This window comes from Rana temporaria, chromosome 3 (genome assembly GCF_905171775.1).
Source record: "Rana temporaria chromosome 3, aRanTem1.1, whole genome shotgun sequence".
Taxonomy (NCBI): Eukaryota; Metazoa; Chordata; class Amphibia; order Anura; family Ranidae; genus Rana; species Rana temporaria.
The window spans coordinates 84,720,392-84,742,566 of record NC_053491.1 but is presented as its reverse complement, the minus strand read 5'-3'; the positions used below and the strand labels follow the sequence as shown (position 1 = coordinate 84,742,566).

General features: G+C 41.5%; 1 protein-coding gene across 4 annotated transcripts in view; it reads left to right on the top strand.

Annotated features, from left to right (window-relative positions):
• SHF (Src homology 2 domain containing F) overlaps positions 1-22,175 on the top strand; it is a 322,209-nt gene that overhangs the window by 247,906 nt on the left and 52,128 nt on the right. For 3 of the 4 annotated variants that reach the window (XM_040342834.1, XM_040342835.1, XM_040342836.1), the window contains 2 exons: positions 1,252-1,423; positions 3,698-3,817. The exons of the other annotated variant lie outside the window; for it this stretch is intronic. In XM_040342834.1, coding sequence (XP_040198768.1) covers positions 1,252-1,423; positions 3,698-3,817 — 292 coding nt within the window. The remainder of the gene's footprint in view (positions 1-1,251; positions 1,424-3,697; positions 3,818-22,175) is intronic. 4 annotated transcript variants of the gene reach the window in all.

Sequence of the window (22,175 nt, the reverse complement as noted above, 5' to 3'; positions counted from 1 at the left end):
CTTCAAAAAGTAAACAGTCAGACCCCTTTCACATTGGGTCACTTTGCAGGCGCACTTTAACGCTAAAAATATCGCCTGCAAAGGGACCTGAAACAGCCGCTGCTGTCTCTCCAGTGTCAAACCCCCGAGGGCTTTCGTACTGGAGCGGTGTGCTAGCAGGACGGTAAAAAAAGTCTTGCTAGCAGCATCTTTGTAGCGGTGAAGGAGCCGTGTTTATACCGCTCCTGCCCATTGAAATCAATGGGCCACCGCGGCTATGCCGCCAGCAAAGCTCCTCTGTAGAGGTGCTTTGCGCAGGGTTTAACCCTTTCTCGGCCGCTAGTGGGGGGTAAAAGCACCCCGCTAGCCGCCAAATAGCGTCGCAAATTGAAGATAAAGCGACGCTTTACTGCTGATGCCCCCCAGTGTGAAAGGGGCCTTAGTGTTCATACTAGTGCCATCCCCTTTTTGTTTTTTGTGATGGTGATTAAACGGTGGGTAAACCTCCATCAAGGAGTGATTCCATGGAAAATGATCTTGATTCACTTAAGTTGACCTCACTCTTTTTTAAAAGGTTGAGCACCTGCTGTAGACTGTGAGCCATCATCTATAGCTTATTGCAATTTCTTTGTTGTGTGGAAATCTAGGATAGATTAATCTTCAGTTTCACAGTTTTCTACACCCCTTTAGTGAAAAACATTGCACAGGAAGTGAATTTATCCTTAGGACTTATGCAGGTGTTATGGCCTTCCCTAAATAGGCAAGGTTACATGAATACAAATGCCCCCTTTAAAGTACAACTAAAGGCAAACTTTTTTCTTTGTTTTGATAGTGTAGAGGATTAGAACACCTGTCAGTTTTTATTGTTTACTGTGTCCCAGTTAGGCAGATTCACCCCCTCTATTTGTCCTGTTTACCATTATCTTTGAAAGTTAACGTAAAAAAAAATCCCAAATTTTGGGTTGTCCCTAGAAAAGTTAGTAGAGGGGAAATCTTCCAATGGGGACAGTGTCCCCAAAAGATTCCTGTGATTTGCTGGGATTTTTTCACTTCCTGTTTTTGGCTACGGAACAGGAAGTGATGGTAAATCTCTCTCCAATGGGACACATGTGGCAAAAATAAATCGGACAGAGGGGTATAAATCTCCCTTACCCTGTCCAAAATAGAAAAAAAAATTGCCTATAGTTCTACTTTAATTATTTTTAATGCATTTGTTCTTTCTGTTCTGTGGTCAGCAAAATTACAGTTTATAGTTTCTCTCTCTCTCTTCAGCCCAGTTTGATGGTGCTGATAAAACAGGCATGTCATCATCCAGAGAGGACAGACTCAGACACACGCACAGACACTCAGCTGGGAACTTGAAGGCAACCAAGAATCCAAGTATAGAACACACCAACTCAGTGGGAGAAAGGATAGACCCTTCCCTGCCATTAGAAAGTCAATTGTAAGTATCATTAATATTGTTGCTGGGGCACAATAAAATATTTTTTACACTGGGATCAAACAATTGATCACAGATTTAGGAGACTGTTCGATGAGCTATTTACGACTTAAAGGGGTTGTAAAGGTTTGTTTTTTATTTTCTAAATAGGTTACTTTAAGCTTGTGCATTGTTGGTTCACTTACCTTCTCCTTCCATTTCCCTTCTAAATGTTTTTTTCTTTGTTTTCTTTGTCTGAATTTCTCACTTCCTGTTCCTCCTCAGTAAGGTGTTCAGTAAGCTGTTCTAAATGACTTTCCACTACTTGGATGATGGTGGAAAGCTTACTGAGAAGAAACAGGGAGTGAGAAATTCAAACAAAGAAATAAAACATTTAGAAGGGAAATCGAAGGAAAAGGTAAGTGAACCAACAATGCACTAGCTTAAAGGAACCTATTTAGAAAATAAAAGACAAACCTTTACAACCCCATTAAATAGAAATACGTTTTTAACATTAGCTTTGGAATCCATTAAAGCAGGTGTCCGCTGAAAAAAAAAAAATAAAAGTCAGCAGCTACAAATACTGCAGCTGCTGACTTTTAATATCGGCACACTTACCTGTCCTGAGTGAGGGCCGTCCGCAGCAGAGGATTAGCGATAGCTCGTCACTCTGCTGCCCCCCCCCACCATCTTTGGTGAGGGAACCAGGAAGTGAAGCGCTCCGGCTTAACTGCCTGGTTCCCTATGGCGCATTGCACGAGTCGCGCTGCGCCTGCTGACTGGCTCCCGCTGTGCTCTGGGAGCAGAGTGTTCCCAGAACACAACGGGGGGGGGGGGTGACGTCCTGCCCTCAGTCTACCCGCAAACTGTGGGGCCGGAAGTGGGTGCAAATACCTGTCTTTTAGCTGTAGAGGTTAGAATAGAGCACCATCAACATTCCTAAAAGGTATTTTTTTATTACATCTTTTTTGGCATATTACTTCTCAAGATTTCACCTTGCGCAGTCAGGGAGGTGGGGCACTATTGTGGACTTGTTTCACTGTAGTATATATATTTATGAAGTAGACTTCCCAATAAACATGTTAATCTATTATGTACTTTATACATTTTGTGCATGAATTCCTGAGATAAATGGTGTCCAAATTCCACCTGTTCTCCCCATATGTTTTTGGGTTATTCCTTGCTCCATTTTAGAGATATAATTGCTATATACCCAATACCTAATTCATGGCTAATGACTGGCAATTCTGCCTCCTTCTCCAACCAAGTATGACTCCCCTTTCGTAACATGTTGCGTTACACCCATATTCAGGGTATAACATGTTTACGAACAGATGACACTGTCCGACCCCCACTCGACAGCTAGCAGGGGTTTTAAAAACATGGCTCTGCCCACCTGGCTATGTCACCCATTCACAGTCCTCTGTGAATGGGAAAACTACAAGTCCTGACATCTTTGAGGCTGTTGGCTTGTAGTTATTAATGACCTACCACAGCGCTGTTCATTGAGTCTTCCTCTCAGTTTGTATCTGCTTGCCCGTATGATGTACGGGAACACAGACACATTGACTGGTCTGCAGGAGACTTGAATGGCACCAGTGATGCTTTAGAGGCTCCAGAAACACAAAAGAGAATTAATGCACATTCTACCTGCAAAAAAATGTGCATTTATTTATTTTTGTTAAAAGGTAAATGTATCATTTCATAATCCTCCAGTGTATTCTTTAAAAATGTCACAGATCACGGACTGATTAATATATTTTGTTTTATAACATATCGCATTAGTAGCAGTAGAAAGAATGGAGGCTCACTTACTGCTATAATCTACAATGATCCTCATTGCTAGGAAAATCTTAACATTTCTGTATCTGCTATGTGTGTATATAATTTGTGTATATGTATGTATGTATGTATGTATGTATGTGTGTGTGTGTGTGTGTGTGTGTGTATGTATGTATATATATATATGTGTGTGTATGTGTGTATATGTATGTATGTATGTATGTATGTATGTATGTGTGTGTGTGTGTGTGTATATGTATGTATGTATGTATGTGTGTGTGTATATATATATATATATATATATATATATATATATATATATATATATATATATATATATATATATATATATATATATATATATATATATATATATATATATATATATATATAATCTCTAAATATAACATGCAGACATTTTTTATATTGAGAATAGAGTAGTAGCCAACCCCGTTCCTTCAATGAGACAACCTTTTTTGTTCTTTTGTTTTCTTTAATAATCTGATGCCCTCACAGCTGGTACCACGGTGCAATCAGCCGCACAGATGCAGAGAGTCTCCTGAGGCTTTGTAAAGAAGCAAGTTACCTGGTGCGAAACAGCGAGACCAGCAAGATTGACTTTTCCTTATCACTGAAGTAGGTGTTTTGTCTTTCATTTTAAAACAAGCAACAACAGGTCACACAAGGGTACAACTTATTATATGCTTAGTTATTCTGCAGTTTACCACTTATTGGTCGATTTATTGTCCAAGGCTGGCCATACATAATACAATTTTCCTTTTTAGATTTACCAAAACCATATAATATGAGGTCAAACCTAAAAACTTACAATTTGTATGCAATCAGTTAGGCCCTTGCACTACATAGGTAAATGTAAATCTAAAGAAAATTGAATAAGAAAATTGTATAATGTATGGCCAACCTAAGTCTCAAAATAAACCCAAATGAAAAAAGTCTACCTACTGTAGTTCTGTGAGCCTCTCTGTGTTTTAGTAGTGAATGATGCATATACATTTCTGTAAAGTGGGCTTTTCCCCTTCAGACATTTAGTGCAAAATTCATGAGGCATGAATATATTTAGGCTGTCCCAGGGTTCAGCTTTAAAGAATACACTTTCAGTGGGGCTGTGCCCACACTGCAGGAGTTAACTGCTCATTTAGTCTAGGAAACCGTAAGAGCATGATTCTACTCTCCCCCATCAAATGGTACTCTTCTCATTTCCAACAGTGAATTGTCCCGCTGCACCCTGACGTCCAATGGAGGTCTATGGTGCATGCTTTGGCCTTGATAATGTCAGAGGACCTTTGACTACTGAAGAAGAGGTTGCAGGGACCAGTCCAGGAGCACAAAGGGGCCTGCATGAGCAAAAATATGTAAAACTTCTTCCCTCTGCCCCATAGATATAAATGAGCAGTTAACCCTTGCAGTAGGGGAGCAGTGCCCAGGGGGAACATTCAGTTTTCCCAAAGTTTAAGATTTGAAATGTCTTACAATAATAGGCCTTACATGGATAGTAGTAGTATAGACTCTTCTTTCTGTTCAATGGGAATTCTGAGCTTGTGCGTACACGGTACAAAGCCTTCATGTGATCTTATTACATTGTACTTGCGGGGTTCTGTTGCCGGTGCTGAATGCCCACATTAGTGGAAATGTGTATAAAGTGGTCCAAGCCATATACAAGGCAAAAAAATACTGGTATCTAAAAAGATTTTTTATTTTGTAAATTTTTGTTTTGTAAAAAAATATTTGATGAATATTTTAGTATTCTTTGTGTGAGGATCATGCCCGAAAAATAATTTTTACATTTAATATTCTGCAAGAAGGTCAGGTTATTGTTAACTGACCTTTTTCTACATTGTCTGAATTCCTAGCTATCCTGATTAAACGGTTATTTATGGCACAGAGCTCTAAAATTAAGAGGGCATCTTCTCAAACTGCTTGGAGCTTTCATTAGTTTGGTTCTCTGCTTGACATAGCTTAATAAAAGCTTTCTACCCTTGAGGGCAATGTAAATTACTGTTGTCCATTAAAAATAGCAGTTTTAAATTGGATGGCTAGCAAATGGACAACACCATCTTGGCAATAAAAGCCTGCAGTCTTCCCTGTATGAAGAGTAAGTAATTCTCATTCACTCCATATGTGATTTTTCATTGGAAAGAGGAGTTTACTATTGCTTTGGGAATTCGCACAGTAAATCCCATTTCAGGTATATTGACATTAGCCTGCATGTTATACACTAAAATTATTAGGGGCCTGTGTGCAGGGTATTTAAATATTATGCTACCCTATGCAGACCTGAATGATGTCCCTTTTTTAACCAAAACCATTCTTTATCATGTGATTGTATTTGTTTTCACTAAAATAATGTTCTGAGATAAGCAAATATCCTGGACTGCCGCACTCTGTTGATTGACATCTTTATTGACTAAAATCAAAAAGAATCCAAAGTTGTACAGTCAAAATAAAAGATGGACAACAGGAAAGGAATGACTAACGTGTTTCACATTGTGAGATGCTTATTCCTAAATAATGTTCTGCTAGAGGCATCTTGCAGTCTTCCTTATGTATAGAACTACCTATAAAAATAGTTGTAGTTGCTGAAACTGATACATTTTTCCTAGTACCCTAAGCACTAGTCTACAAGCATAGTTGCAAATGTTTTAGAAAAATTTCCAGGAGCACCTTGTTTTGCTGTGCATTCAGCCAGCCAGCCACTGTAGGAGAATGCTTTAATTATAGGAGGGGCATTCATTTAAATTAGGGCTGTTACTGAATAACATTTCCGTGTTCAATTAATTGATTTTTTTTAATCAACTTATTTTGATTAATTATAACGCACATACATAGCCAGATTCAGGTACGACGGCGCATCTTTCAGGCGGCGTAGCGTATCGTATTTACGCTACGCCGCTGTAAGTAAGTGCTGTATTCACAAAGCACTTGCCTCCTAAGTTACGGCGGCGTAGCGTAAATGGGTCCGGCGTAAGCGCACCTAATTCAAATGAGGATGAGGGGGCGTGTTTTATGTAAATGGGTGGTGACCCGACGTGATTGACGTTTTTCCGAACGGGGCATGTGCCGTCCGTGTACATATCCCAGTGTGCATTGCTCCAAAGTACGCCGCAAGGACGTATTGGTTTTGTCGTGAACGTAAATTACGTCCAGCCCCAGTCACGGACAACTTACGCAAACAACGTAAAAATTTCAAATTTCAACTCGGGAACGACGGCCATACTTAACATTGACTAGGCCAGCTATTTGTTCGACTAACTTTACGCCGGAAAAAGCTGTACGCAAACAACGTAAAAAAAATGCGCCGGGCGCACGTACGTTTCTGAATCGGCGTATCTAGTCATTTGCATATTCTACGCTGAACTCAACAGAAGCGCCACCTAGCGGCCAGCCTAAATATTGCACCCTAAGATACGACGGCGTAGGAGACTTACGCCGCTCGTATCTTAGCCTAATTTAAGCGTATCTGGTTTCCAGAATATGCTTAAATTTAGGACGGCATAGATTCAGAGTTACGTCGGCGTATCTACTTATACGCTGGCGTAAAGCTATCTGAATCTGGCGAACAGTTTTTACAATTTTTTTTTTTTTTTTTTTTTTTTTTACTTTAAGAAAAACGTAAACGTTTTTAACTTTAATTATAAAATGTATCTAGTATATTGATTGTCATTCACTTCATAGTAGACATCTCCCCCTATACTGTAATGTCCACATCTCCCCCACTGTATATATGGGAAGATTGTCTGCTCTTACCATAATAGAAAGGACAGCAGGTAGACCCGTCGGTAGACAACACAAGCAAGACAGGTGATGACGACGTCAGCGTGCCGCTACTAGGCTGCCGCGGGGTGTACCAAGATGGCCGCCGCTCCGGAGCTAGGCCGAAGCCGCTGCCTTTTCTTGGCATAACAGCGGAGCTCAATCCGCGGATCGTACTGATCAAAATTATTTTGATCGATCAAAGAAATTAAAGATTAATCGTTAATTTCCGCAGCCCTAATTTAATTGATTGTGGTTTTAAAACATGCATATCTTTAACCTAATGCCATACTTTGAAGTTAAACTCAAGAGATTTAGCCACTTTCTAAAATGTCCTGGTCTACTATGGGGCTAGTCCAACAATGCACATGCCACCTTGTGGACTTATCCCTTCAATTTACTATTTTTCTAAATGTTGTGAATAAACTATCATGATACTTTCTTATTCACTAGCTGCTCTGCTTGCCCCTTTGCTGTCCGTTCACAGAAGGCTTTGTGTTGCATGAACCCATTTACAAAATGCAAAGTGCTCTGTGATTGAGCAGAAGCATGCGGCTGCAGGAGCGGAGACCTAAAAGTCTGTTTGGCGCAGTGGAAAAATAGTAATAGCTGTACTCCCAGTTTTCAATTAAAAAGTAAATTGTAAATTAAAGAGAAATGTCTACCAGGCGGCATACACCTCATTGGCCTTAACCAACAGCAAGCACAATTACTGCACGTAATACTCAATTTTTTTACATAAAATAAAATTATGAGGTTGTTTGTGTCACTAAAATTCAATCAAGTATATTTTTTCTTGAAAATTTGCCTTCGATAAACAGCTGAGCAATTATGTGATAAAAACCATTAAACGACCACTATTTTATTCTCCATGACCTCTGCTTTTAGAAAATATTTAATGTTTAGGGGAAATTGTGTGGCAAACAATGCAGATTTTAAAATGTATCTGAACAATTAAAAAATTGCTGTGATAGGCAAGTGTTTAAAGCACTGGAACTGAATGCAGTAGTGTGAACTAAGGTGATAGGAAAACATTGATTTTTACTTTGCATGTATTGAAGATTCATTAAAAAAATCAACAGGCCCTTAAAGTCCAACACTTGCGTGCCCTCTCCCACCCCCTGCATCTTTCTCTTGGTCATTGAGACTACCAATAACCTTGTCAGACCAATGAAAGCAAGAGTTGGCAGGTGTTAGTAATTTCATAATAGATTGTGTCGATTTTGTGACTAAGACTTTTTTTTTTTTTTTTACCAGTACCGTATTTATCGGGGTATTGCGCGCTCCAGCTCAGTTTGGTGTGTATTGCTAGAAAGTTATTTTTCTTTATTTGTTGGGGAAGGTGCATGTAATCGGCACTGTCCAGACAGGGGTCATGCAGCCTCATAGGTCAGTCAGGGGAAAAAGAAACACCCCTCCTACAAGCTTTAACCAGTGCTCGGCCAGACACTGATAGAAGTCACTAGACTTCTATATACTGCTGATGAAAAAGGGGATTTAGAAGTTTATATTTACTAATATAATTGCGTTTCCATGTCCTGTGTACTGTGGGAGACCAGATAAAGTGAATGCAGGATCCTGGGTTTAGTAACACTTTAAAGAAAACCAAACATTTGTGTGTGTGTGTGTGTGTAGTGTGTGTGTGCGTGTGTGTATATATATATATGTGTGTGTGTGTGTGTGTGTGTGTGTATGTATATATATATATATATATATATATATGTGTGTGTATGTATATATGTATGTATGTGTATATGTGTATGTATGTGTATATATATACATAATCTCACATACACAAATTCCAAAGTAGGTTCCAATAGTAACTTTTGTAATACAGTATACATGTAACATGGCTGTCTATAGATCAATAGATACAAGGGCATTTAAGTCAAAGGACCATGTCTAAAAACTGGTATAGCTAAAAATCTTGCCTTGGCTGTCAGTGCTTGTAAGATAGTTTCTAAATTGTCTCTCTGATCTCATAACACCTTGATGCTCTACATCCCCCATCAATTTTCTTTTCTCATATGCCCTAAAGCATATTAGCTTCCAATAACCTCGCTGTAGTCTTAGGTGATATTTTGTCCTTGAGAGAAGAGATTTTGTGTACTCCACAATTACATTTTGTACTGATCCCTTTTATTCTGAAGATATATTAAATTACCTTGCCTTGTATTAAGGTACTTGTCTACTACATTTTAGAAAATGGCCAAAAGGGCTATGGCATTAACCAGTGCCTGTCTCACATTGTTTTCTTATTCTCCTATGCATTGAGTATAATTTGTGGACTTAATATTCATGAAAACGTAAAAAGCATTTTGTATGTGCTACAAAGACAAGTGAAGTTCCTCGGTTCTGTCTCTAGATAACTTTATCCTTATGTTATTACTGTCAGTCATATGGTTTGACATATTTAAATTTTTGATGCATCTCCTTGCAAACTGTCCTCTGTCTGCTAAGATTAAATATTACGTCCTTTAGGCTACTATTGATGATTCCACTTTCTTCTTACATTGTCATGTTGTTTGGTCTTCTCTTAAATCGGAGCATCACATTTAATGCGTATGGTGTACATACCCAGACTGGTAATATTGACAACTCTGGCATTTCCAGAATTGCTGGTATTGCAGAGTTATCTAATATTGACATGTTTAACCACCTCTAGACCAGCCCTTTCTGTCACTTTTTGTTCACATGTAACAATCAGTATTTTTTGCTAGAAAACTAGTTAGAACCCTAAGCATTTATATATTTAAAGCAGAGGCCCTAGGGAATAAAGATGTTTGTGTGGCGGTTTTTCAAATGCAATTTTTTTGGGAAAAAATACACTTAACCAGTTCCCGACCACCGCATGTACATATACGTCCACAATATGGCACGTACAGGCACATGGGCGTATAGGTACGGGGGTCCGATCGGGACCCCCTCCGGTACATGCGGTGGCCGGGAACGGTGTACGGGAGGTCCGGGAGGAGGGGGCGGCTATTGGTTTCCAGCCGTCCCCTCTCGATCTCCCTCGGCGAATCGGATTGCAGCAGAGCCCTCCCTGCCTGTGTAACTGTAAACACAGGCAGGGAGGAAGTGACGTTTTCTCCCCTCTGGCGGTCTTTTCGTTTGATTCCAGAGGAGAGAAGACGTCAGTACTGTGAGTTGCACCAACAGCACACTGACACAGCACACATAGGCACATAACCCCCCCCGATCACCCCCCCAGCACCCCCAGATCACCCCCTGTCACAGTGTCACTGATTGCAGTGATCATTTATTTTCTGATCACTGCTTTTAGTGTCAGTGTGACAGAAAAAAGTGTCAGGGCAGTTAGGTTTAGGCCCCTTTAGGTCCAGGGTAGCCCCCTACCCCCCCCCCAATAAAGGTTTAACCCCTGATTGCCCCTAAAGTTAACCCTTTCACCCCTATTGCCAGTGTCACTAAGCGATCGGTTTCTGATCGCTGCATTAGTGTCACTGTTGCCGCTAGGCAGTTAGTTTTTTTTGAGGTTCGCCGCCAGGTTTATATAGCGTTAGGTACCCCCATAAATAAAGGTTTTAACCCCTGATTGCCCCTAGAGTTAACCCTTTCACCCCTATTGCCAGTGTCACTAAGCGATCGGTTTCTGATCGCTGTATTAGTGTCACTGTTGCCGCTAGGCAGTTAGTTTTTTTTGAGGTTCGCCGCCAGGTTTATATAGCGTTAGGTACCCCCATAAATAAAGGTTTTAACCCCTGATTGCCCCTAGAGTTAACCCTTTCACCACTGATCACTGTATAAGTGTCACTGGTGACGTGGTTAGCCAGTTAGTTATTTAGTTATTTTAGGTTCGCCACCAGGTTTTTAGAAAGCGTTAGGTACCCCCATATATTACCGAATAAAGGTTTTAACCCCCTGATTGCCCCCTAGTTAACCCTTTCACCAGTGATCACCGTATAAGTGTTACGGTTGACGCTGGTTGGTTAGTTTGCTGTTTATAGCATCAGAGCACCCGCCGTATATAACCCAATAGGTTTAACCCCCTGATCACCCGGCGGGTGATATAAATTTAATTTTAGCGCCAGTCAGGGTCTGCGTCACCCCAGGCAGCGTTAGGTTAGAGCCAGTACCGCTTACACCCACTCGCTAAGCATACACCCCCCTTAGTGGTATAGGATCTGAACGGATCGATACCTGATCTGATCAGATCTATACTAGCGTACCCAGCAGTTTAGGGTACCCAAAAACGCATTGTTAGCGGAATCAGCCCAGATACCCGCTAGCACCTGCGTTTTCCCCCTCTGCCCAGCCCAACCCACCCAAGTGCAGTATCGATCGATCACTGTCACTTACAAAACACAAGACACATAACTGCAGCGTTCGCAGAGACAGGCCTGATCCCTGCGATCGCTTACAGTTTTTTTTGAAGCGTTTTCTACATTTGCTTTTCTATAGTCAGGTGCTTTTTTTACCTGTGAATCCTTACCATTGTACCACTAAATTTAGAGTCCAAAATGGCAAACCGAAGGTACAATGATAAGCAGGCCTTGGAGTTCATGTGCATGTCAGATAGTGAAGAGGAGGAGGTCACGCATCTGACAGATTCTGGCTCAGAATATGAACCCATTTACGACAGCGGCTCCATGTCAGATAGCTCGCACGACGAAGTTGAGGTCCCTGCTAAGGCCAGGCGTACCCGATCCCATTCTGATGTTGTTGAGCAGCAAGAACCGCAGGACCCTCGTATGGAGCAGAGATCCAGTACTAGCGCCGCTATTCCTTCTGGTGAATTGGCAAGCATCAGCGGCCTAGTACACCCTGGTCGTTTATCCAGCACTGCAGTAACACTTGGTGACGTGGCGAGTCCCATAAGTGCAGTTGAAGCTGGCGATGTGGCAAGCACAAGTAGTGTCCCGCTGCCACCAAGAAAAAGACAGAGATAGGCCCGTCGTGCCCATAGTGCCCTTCCTGTAGAATTTGCCTATCCTGATTGGGTCCCCACCACTTCTACAGCACCTGTACTTCCCCCATTCACTGGCCAACCCGGTATTCAGGTGGATACAGCGAACTTTATGTCACTTGATTTTTATTCGCTGTATTTCACGGAAGATCTCTATAGATCTATTGTGGACCAGACCAATTTATATGCTGGTACTTACATCGCCGCTAACCCCCAGTCTCGCCTTGCCAAAGAATGGAAACCTCTCGAGGTTTCCGAATTTAAGACCTTTCTGGGCCTTACCCTCAACATGGGCATACACAAATTTCCGTCATTGCGGATGTATTGGTCCACACATCCCATTGACCATATGTACATTTTCTCTGCTCACATGGCCAGGAGACGATACGAGGCGATCCTGCGGTTCCTGCATTTCAGTGACAATGCACTTTGTCGTCCACGTGGAGACCCTGAATTTGACCGGCTCTACAAAATTCGGCCCCTCGTAAACCATTTCAACGAACGTTTTGCAGCCTTGTTTAATCCCCAGCAGGTTGTATGCGTTGATGAGTCCCTGATTAAATTTGCTGGCCGCTTGTCTTTCAAACAGTTCCTTCCCAGCAAGCGTGCCAGATACGGGGTCAAGCTCTATAAGCTCTGTGACAGGGCCACAGGCTACACATGGAGCTTTAGGGTTTACGAGGGAAAAGATAGTCAGGTAGAGCCGGAAGGATGCCCAGATTACATGGGGAGCGCTGGCAAGATTGTTTGGGACTTGGTGTCACCCTTATTCGGAAAGGGGTACCATTTGTATGTGGACAATTTTTACAGCAGCGTGCCACTTTTTAGCCACTTATTTGATCAACAGATTGGAGCATGTGGCACCGTGCGACCTAATCGCCGGGGCTTCCCCCAGCGGCTTGTAGATGCCCGTGTTAGGCCGGGGGCGAGAGCCTGCTGCAGATGTAAAAATTTGCTCGCTGTGAAGTGGCGGGACAATAGGAATGTTTTCGTTCTTACCACCCTTCACGCAGACACGACAGTCCAAATTCGTACGGCGACTGGTGTTGTGGAGAAACCCCTCTGTGTCCACGAATATAACCTTAATATGGGAGGGGTGGACCTCAACGACCAGTTGATGGCGCCGTATCATATTGCCCGTAAGACGAGACGCTGGTACAAAAAAGTGTCTCTACATTTATTTCAATTGGCTCTACTGAATGCTCATGTCGTATACAGAGCTTCAGGACGGAATGAATCCTTCCTTCAATTCCAGAGGGATATCATCACAGAACTCCTGTATCCAGGCGGTATTGTACCTCACCATCTCCTACCAAATGCAGTAAGCCGACTGCATGAGAGGCATTTTTCTTATGTCCTCCCGAGTACCCCTACCCAACGAGCCCCCCAAAGAAAATGTCGTGTCTGTACCAAGCGCGGATTTAGGCGTGACACCCGTTATTTTTGTCCCAAATGTCCTGGCAATCCTGGTCTTTGTATTGGTGAATGTTTTGAACGCTTCCACACACACGTTAATTATTAGTGTAGGGTGAAACATTTCACAGGCTAGGCACACTCACACAGGGTCTCCCAAGATGCCATCGCATTTTGAGAGACCCAAACCTGGAACCGAAAAGTTGAAGTTACAGTTCACAGTTACAAAAAAAAGTGTTAAAAAAAAAAAAAAAAAAAAGTAAAAAATAAAAACACACAAAAAAATATAAAATAAAAAAACCAAAAATAGTTGTCGTTTTATTGTTCTCTCCCTCTCTATTCTCTCTCTATTGTTCTGCTCTTTTTTACTGTATTCTATTCTGCAAAGTTTTATTGTTGTTATGTTTTTTCATGCTTGCTTTTCAGGTATGTAATTTATTTTACTGTTTTCAGGTACGCCATTCAGCTGTTGCGCGGACTTATTTATCTTGACAGCAACAGCGTTTGCTCCCACGATATATAAAGCCGCGACTCCAGTGCTGTAGGAGGTGATTTCACCACCACAGTTAAAAAAAAGAGCATATATGCCGAAGCATGCGGGCAGCAGGGGCGGAGGAGCGATTTTGCTCCTAATGCCGCGTACATACGGTTGACATTCCTACGGAGGCTTTCCCGTGGAAAAGTCTGACCATGTGTACACGGCATAGAAAAGTCCGACCGTGTGTACGCGGCATAGAAAAGTCCGACCGTACGCGGCATAACTTTTTTGCGGGAGGATGCCCCCATGCTTTGGCATATATATATATTTTAGGCACAGGTTGCGTTAAAAAATGTTTTATTTTTTACTATGTTTTTTTATAGGTATTTGCTTTGCAGGTATGGTATGATCTTACTGTTATACTGGAATGTTACTTTGTTTTAATGTTAACCATCATTTGCTTAGCAGGTACGCCATTCAGTTGCAGTGCGGATTTATTTAGCGTGACAGCAACAGCGTTTGCTCCCACGATATATAAAGCCGCGACTCCAATGCTGTAGGAGGTGATTTCACCACTACAGTTCAAAAAAGAGCATATATGCCGGAGCATGGGGGCATTAGGGGCGGAGGAGCGATTTTGCTCCTAATGCCGCGTACATACGGTTGACATTCCTACGGAGGCTTTCCTGTGGAAAAGTCTGACCATGTGTACACGGCATAGAAAAGTCCGACCGTGTGTACGCGGCATAGAAAAGTCCGACCGTACGCGGCATAACTTTTTTGCGGGAGGATGCCCCCATGCTTCGGCATATATAAATGGTGCATGTATGCCCATCATTAGAAGTGGGTGGATGAAGGGAGGTATTCTAATGGTGGGCATACCCACCGATCAATCTTTTTTTTGTTCAGCCAACAGACTGCATGAAAAAAAAAAAGATTACAATACATGTCCAACAAGAACCATCAACGTACTGGTATGTTGCAGGACTTTGAATGGTTATACCAGAATGATGCCTGCGGGTTTAGGCATCATCTTGGTATCATTCTTTTCAGCCAGCGGTCGGCTTTCATGTAAAAGCAGTCCTAGCGGCTAATTAGCCTCTAGACTGCTTTTACATTCAGTGGGAGGGAATGTCCCCCCCCCCAGATATAAATGGCGCCATTGAGAATATGGGAAAGCATTTTATCACACCGATCTTGGTGTGGTCAGATGCTTTGAGGGCAGAGGAAAGATCTAGGGTCTAATAGACCCCATTTAAAAAAAAAAAAGAGTACCTGTCACTAACTATTGCTATCATAAGGGATATTTACATTCCCTGAGATAATAATAAAAATGGTAAAAAAATAAATAAATGGAAGGAACAGTTAACAAATAAAATAAAAAAAGCGAAATAAATATATAAAAAAATAAAAAAATAAAAAAAAGCATCCCTGTCCCCCCCTGCTCTTGCGCAAAGACGAACGCAAGCGTCGGTCTGGAGTCATATGTAAACAGCAATTGCACCATGCATGTGAGGTATCACCGCGAAGGGCAGATCGAGGGCAGTCATTTTAGCAGTAGACCTACTCTGTAAATCTAATGTGGTAACCTGTAAAGGCTTTTAAAGGCTTTTAAAAATGTATGTAGTTTGTCGCCACTGCGCGTTTGTGCGCAATTTTAAAGTATGTCGTGTTTGGTATCCATGTACTCGGCCTAAGATCATAATTTTTATTTCATCAATAATTTGGGCAATATAGTGTGTTTTAGTGCTTTAAAATAAAAAAAAGTGTATTTTTTCCCCAAAAAATGCGTTTGAAAAAACGCTGCGCAAATACTGTGTGGAAATTTTTTTTGCAACACCTACCATTTTAATCTGTAGGGCCTTTGCTTTAAAAAAATATATAATGTTTGGGGGTTCAACTTTACTTTCTTGCAAAAAAATAATATGTTTTTATGTAAACAAACAGTGTCAGAAAGGGCTTTTTCTTCAAGTGGTTAGAAGAGTGGGTGATGTGCGACATAAGCTTCTAATTGTTGTGCATAAAATGCCAGGACAATTGAAAACCCCCCCAAATGACCCCATTTTGGAAAGTAGACACCCCAAGCTATTTGCTGAGAGGCATCTTAAGTCCATGGAATATTTTAGATTTTGACCCAAGTTGCGGGAAATATAAATATATATATATATATATATATTTTTTTTTGCGCAAAGTTGTCACTAAATGATATATTGCTCAAACATGCCATGGGCATATGTGGAATTACACCCCAAAATGCATTCTGCTGCTTCTCCTGAGTACGGGGATACCACATGTGTGAGACTTTTTGGGAGCCTAGCCGCGTACGGGACCCCAAAAACCAATCACCGCCTTCAGGCTTTCTAAGGGTGTAAATTTTTGATTTCACTCCTCACTACCTATCACAGTTTCGAAGGCCATAAAATGCCAAAATAGCACAAAAAAAACCCAAATGACCCCATTTTGGAAAGAAGACACCCCAAGGAAACTGCTGAGAGGCATGTTGAGTCCATTGATTTTTTTTTTTTTTGTCCAAAGTGATTGAATAATGAGAAAAAAAAAAAAAAAAAGAAAAATGTGTCACTAAATGATATATTGCTCACACATGCCATGGTTATATGTGGAGTTGCACCCTAAAATACATTCTGCTGCTTCTCCTGAGTACGGGGATACCACATGTTTGGGACTTTTTGGGAGCCTAGCCGCGTACGGGACCCCGAAAACCAAGCACCGCCTTCAGCATTTCTAAGGGCGCAAATTTTTGATTTCACTCCTCACTACCTATCACAGTTTCGAAGGCCATAAAATGCCAAAATAGCACAAAAAAAACCCCAAATGACCCCATTTTGGAAAGTAGACACCCCAAGCTATTTGCTGAGAGGCATGTTGAGTCCATGGAATATTTAATTTTTTTGCCCCAAGTGATTGAATCATGACCAAAAAAAATTAAAATAAAAAAATGTACAAAACATTGTCACTAAATGATATATTTCTCACACATGCCATGGTTATATGTGGAATTGCACCCCAAAATACATTCTGCTACTTCTCCTGAGTACGGGGATACCACATGTGTGGGACTTTTTGGGAGCCTAGCCGCGTATGAGACCCCGAAAACCAAGCACCGCCTTCAAGATTTCTAAGGACATAAATTTTTGATTTCACTCACACAAATCTTGAAGGCAGTGCTTGGTTTTCGGGGCCCCGTACGCGGCTAGGCTCCCAAAAAGTCCCACACATGTGGTATCCCCGTACTCAGGAGAAGCAGCAGAATGTATTTTGGGGTGCAATTCCACATATAACTGTGGCATGTGTGAGAAATATATCATTTAGTGACAACGTTTTGTATTTTTTTTTTTTTGGTCATTATTCAGTGACTTGGGGCAAAAAAATTAAATATTCCATGGACTCAACATGCCTCTCAGCAAATAGCTTGGGGTGTCTACTTTCCAAAATGGGGTCATTTGGGGGGGTTTTGTGCTGTTTTGGCATTTTATTGCCTTCGAAACTGTGATAGGTAGTGAGGAGTGAAATCAAAAATTTATGCCCTTAGAAATCCTGAAGGCGGTGATTGGTTTTCGGGGTCCCGTACGCGGCTAGGCTCCCAAAAAGTCCCACACATGTGGTATCCCCGTACTCAGGAGAAGCAGCAGAATGTATTTTGGGGTGCAATTCCACATATAACCGTGGCATGTGTGAGAAATATATCATTTAGTGACAACGTTTTGTATTTTTTTTTTTTTGGTCATTATTCAGTGACTTGGGGCAAAAAAATTAAATATTCCATGGACTCAACATGCCTCTCAGCAAATAGCTTGGGGTGTCTACTTTCCAAAATGGGGTCATTTGGGGGGGTTTTGTGCTGTTTTGGCATTTTATTGCCTTCGAAACTGTGATAGGTAGTGAGGAGTGAAATCAAAAATTTATGCCCTTAGAAATCCTGAAGGCGGTGATTGGTTTTCGGGGTCCCGTACGCGGCTAGGCTCCCAAAAAGTCCCACACATGTGGTATCCCCGTACTCAGGAGAAGCAGCAGAATGTATTTTGGGGTGCAATTCCACATATGCCCATGGCATATGTGAGAAATATATCATTTAGTGACAACGTTTTGTAAAAAATTTTTTTTTTTTTTTTTTGGTCATTATTCAATCACTTGGGGCCATAAAATTAAATATTCCATGGACTCAACATGCCTCTCAGCAAATAGCTTGGGGTGTCTTCTTTCCAAAATGGGGTCATTTGGGGGGGTTGTGTGACATCTTGGCATTTTATGGCCTTCAAAACTGTGATAGGTAGTGATAGGTAGTGAGGAGTGAAATCAAAAATGTATGCCCTTAGAAATCTTGAAGGCGGTGCTTTGTTTTCGGGGCCCCGTACGTGGCTAGGCTCACAAAAAGTCCCACATATGTGGTATCCCCGTACTCGGGAGAAGCAGCAGAATGTCTTTTGGGGTGCAATTCCACATATAACTATGGCATGTGTGAGCAATATATCATTTAGTGACAACTTTGTGCAAAAAAAAATCAGTTTGTCATATTCCCGCAACTTGTGTCAAAATATAAAATATTCCATGGACTCGACATGCCTCTCAGCAAATAGCTTAGGGTGTCTACTTTCCAAAATGGGGTCATTTGGTTTTTTTTTTTTGCTATTTTGGCATTTTATGGCCTTCGAAACCTTGATAGGTAGTGAGGAGTGAAATCAAAAATTTGTGCCCTTAGAAATGCTGAAGGCGGTGCTTGGGTTTTGGGGCCCCGTATGCGGCTAGGCTCCCAAAAAGTCCCACACATGTGGTATCCCCGTACTCAGGAGAAGCAGCAGAATGTATTTTGGGGTGCAATTCCACATATAACCATGGCATGTGTGAGAAATATATCATTTAGTGACAACTTTTTGTAAACATTTTTTTTTTTTTTTTTTTTCGTCATTATTCAATCACTTGGGACAAAAAAATTAAATATTCAATGGACTCAACATGCCTCTCAGCAGTTTCCTTGGGGTGTCTACTTTCCAAAATGGGGTCATTTGGGGGGGTTTTGTACTGCCTTGCCATTTTAGCACCTCAAGAAATGAGATAGGCAGTCATAAAATAAAAGCTGTGTAAATTCCAGAAAATGTACCCTAGTTTGTAGACGCTATAACTTTTGCGAAAACCAATAAATATACGCTTATTGCGATTTTTTTTACTAAAGACATGTGGCTGAATACATTTTGGCCTAAATGTTTGACTAAAATTTAGTTTATTCGATTTTTTTTACTTTTTGTTATAAGAAAAATCATTTTTTTTTCAAAATTTACGGTCTTTTTGCGTTTATATCGCAAAAAATAAAAATCGCAGAGGCGATCAAATACCATCAAAATAAAGCTCTATTTGTGGGAAGAAAAGGACGCAAGTTTCGTTTCGGTACAACATTGCATGACCGCGCAATTACCAGTTAAAGCAGCGCATTGCCAAATTGTAAAAACACCTCTGGTCTTTAGACAGCGTATTGGTCCGGAGCTTAAGTGGTTAAAAAAAAAAAAATTCGGAAGCGATGGGAGTAGCAGTTCCTCCCCACATCTCGATGGCCTTGAAGTCCAACTTTCGTTTTAAATGGACCGACACAGCGCTAAAATATCTGGGCACATACATCCCATCCGACATTACGAGGACATTTGACCTTAATTTCCCTCCTCTGTTAGCCAAGATACGCATGTTGCTAGAAAAATGGCACGCAGGCATACAATCCTGGTTCGGGAGATGTAACCTCATTGAAATGAGTATACTGCCCAAATTCCTTTACCTTATTCAAGCCCTGCCCGTACAGATACCTCACTTTTTTTTTGACAAGTTCAGGCCCTTTTTACCCAGTTTATCTGGGCACACAAAAAACCCTGACTCAGTCGATCACAAATGACGCTCCCCAAAAATAACGGCGGCTTGGCTGTGACTGATACCCGCCAGTACTATCTGGCCTCTCATCTGGGCTGAGTAGTGGACTGGAGGCGAAACAGGCCGGCCAAGCTTTGGGTACAGATTGAACAATCCCAATCCCGTATACCACTGAAGGGCACGCTGTGGTGCTACAAAGACCTGCCTTCTGACGCAAGATCGCACCCACTTATAGGCACCACTGAGACACAGCCATCTTCCGGCCAACCAAGCGTCCCTCACGTCCCAAAAACTCTCCGCTATTTCCCATACTTGGCCATCCAAAGTTTGAACCGGTTCTACACCCCGCGGAGTACTCTACTCTGGGAAGCGCTGGCTGTGACCATGCAGCTAAATTTGTCATCAGTGGGAAATACAAATTTTGGAGTTGACTGCAGAGACGGGGACCTTCCAACTTGCCTTCTGGAAGGCGGTGAAACTGCATCAATTCCTGCACTCCATTCCCGACCCCAAGACTTCTCACGTCAGTTGACCACGTTTGAGGACCTTTGTACGGGGTCGGACACATTGGCCCACATACTTTCCCAAACATATTCCTTGCTGAATACTCCAAAGGAGCAACCACATCTTCCCTGCCTGGTGAGATGGGAGACGGACCTGAACTGTACGTTCTCAGCTGTTCAAAAGCAGCGTATAATAGGCTTCGCACTTAAATCCTCCTTGTGTTTCAAGACTCAAGAGACACATTTTAAATTGTTCTCCCGCTGGTATCTGACGCCCTCCAGACTGCAAAGATGGTTCCCCTCTACACCCTCTATACAGTTAACATGTCACACTTTCAAATTGTACACGCCCATGCACCAGCAACAAACAATGTACATGTTACTATCCATGATAGAATTGCTGCCCATGATCTGTTATTTATAATGATACCTCACATGTGTGTGATGATCGCTGTTTGCATGCATGCGGGATCAACAGGTGTGTTGCCTTTGCACACAGGAGGACGGGCACTTTCAAAATTAATTTTGTTATTATTTATTTTATTTTTTACACTGTTGCTTTATTTAAAAAAAAAATCATTTTTATTGCTTTCACAAAGAATATAAAACTCCTCCTGACAGCAATAGGCATGTGACATGTACTCTTTATGGAGCCCCCAAATCCCTCTTGTGCACCTAAAAATCATTTAAAACACCAAGATTGGTGTCTGTGAATGTTATAAATTTAAAAAAACTAGCGCTAATGGTTTCTGCGTAAACCGGAAGTGATGTCATTGCTAATCCCAGTTTTGCTTGGCTGTCCGTCCAGCTGGCGAAAGCAGCCGTGCATAGTTACCAATCCGCTTCTAGGTTTTTTTCAAAGCTGAATCGAACAAGCTGAATTTAGAAGGTGATTGGTTATTATGCACAGCAGCACCAGATTCAGTGTGCACTAGTTTTAATAAATCTCCCGCATACAGTACTAGGACCAATTTTAGATAGGATTCAGTCCACTCACCAGCATATCTTTGGAGTGTGAGAGGGAACCCACACAAGCACAGGAAGAACATGCTAACTTCTGACCAGACTTCAAACCAGGGACCCCAGTGCTGCAAGGAAGAAGTCCTAACCACTAAGCCCTTGTGCTGCACAGTAATGTACTTGGGTTACAAATATTCAAAGGGGGGGGGCTTTGGGAGGGGGTTATCATGGTGCTTAAGATAATAATGGAAACCATACATATATGAAAAAAATTTATTATGAACAAAATTTAAAAACCATCCATAGAAATTTGTTGAGTTTTTTTTAAATATCTCCATTATGGTGGTAAAGGTTCCAGTTGAACAGAGATTTGATATTCGTATGCTATCCCAATAGCATATGATGGCATACGAATATCAAATCTCTGTTCATTTGGAACCCTTTATTGGGTGCTGCATCCCTGCTATGAGCAGTCTGTGATATGCAATGCCAATTACTTGTAGGACAAAATTAGCCCGCTCCATGCATTAAGCTGCAAATTGATTCTTTAGTATGCAAATGGGTACAATCATTGTTTAGTGTTTTGGGGCTGCCCGTTTCTTACATCTATTGACACAATACTATTATTAAAACCATTGCTAAGAGCTTAAAGCCTGGTAAACACAATCAGATTGTTTGATCAACCGAGCGTCTTATTTTTGTCCTTAGGGCGTGTGCCTGGATCTTGTCTTGCATGCTAAAGGTAAACAATTGTCGGCCAACAAACATTAATGTTGTGGCGTACTACAGGGAATTTCAATTTCTTTGGGCACCTTCTACTAATTTCATGTTTGGTGAACATTGATTCTGAGCATGCATTTTGTACTTTCAACTTTTGTGTGACGGACTTGTGTACTGACCATCAGAAAATCTGACAACAGACCGTTGTCCGTAAAATTTACTAGCCTGTCACCCAACATTTGTTGGCAGAAAGTTTGACAACAATGGTCTGAAGGCCATACTAACGGTCAGATTTTAGGCCAACAGTCTGTCAACAGACAATACCCTGCCAGCAACCTGACATCGTGTACGAGG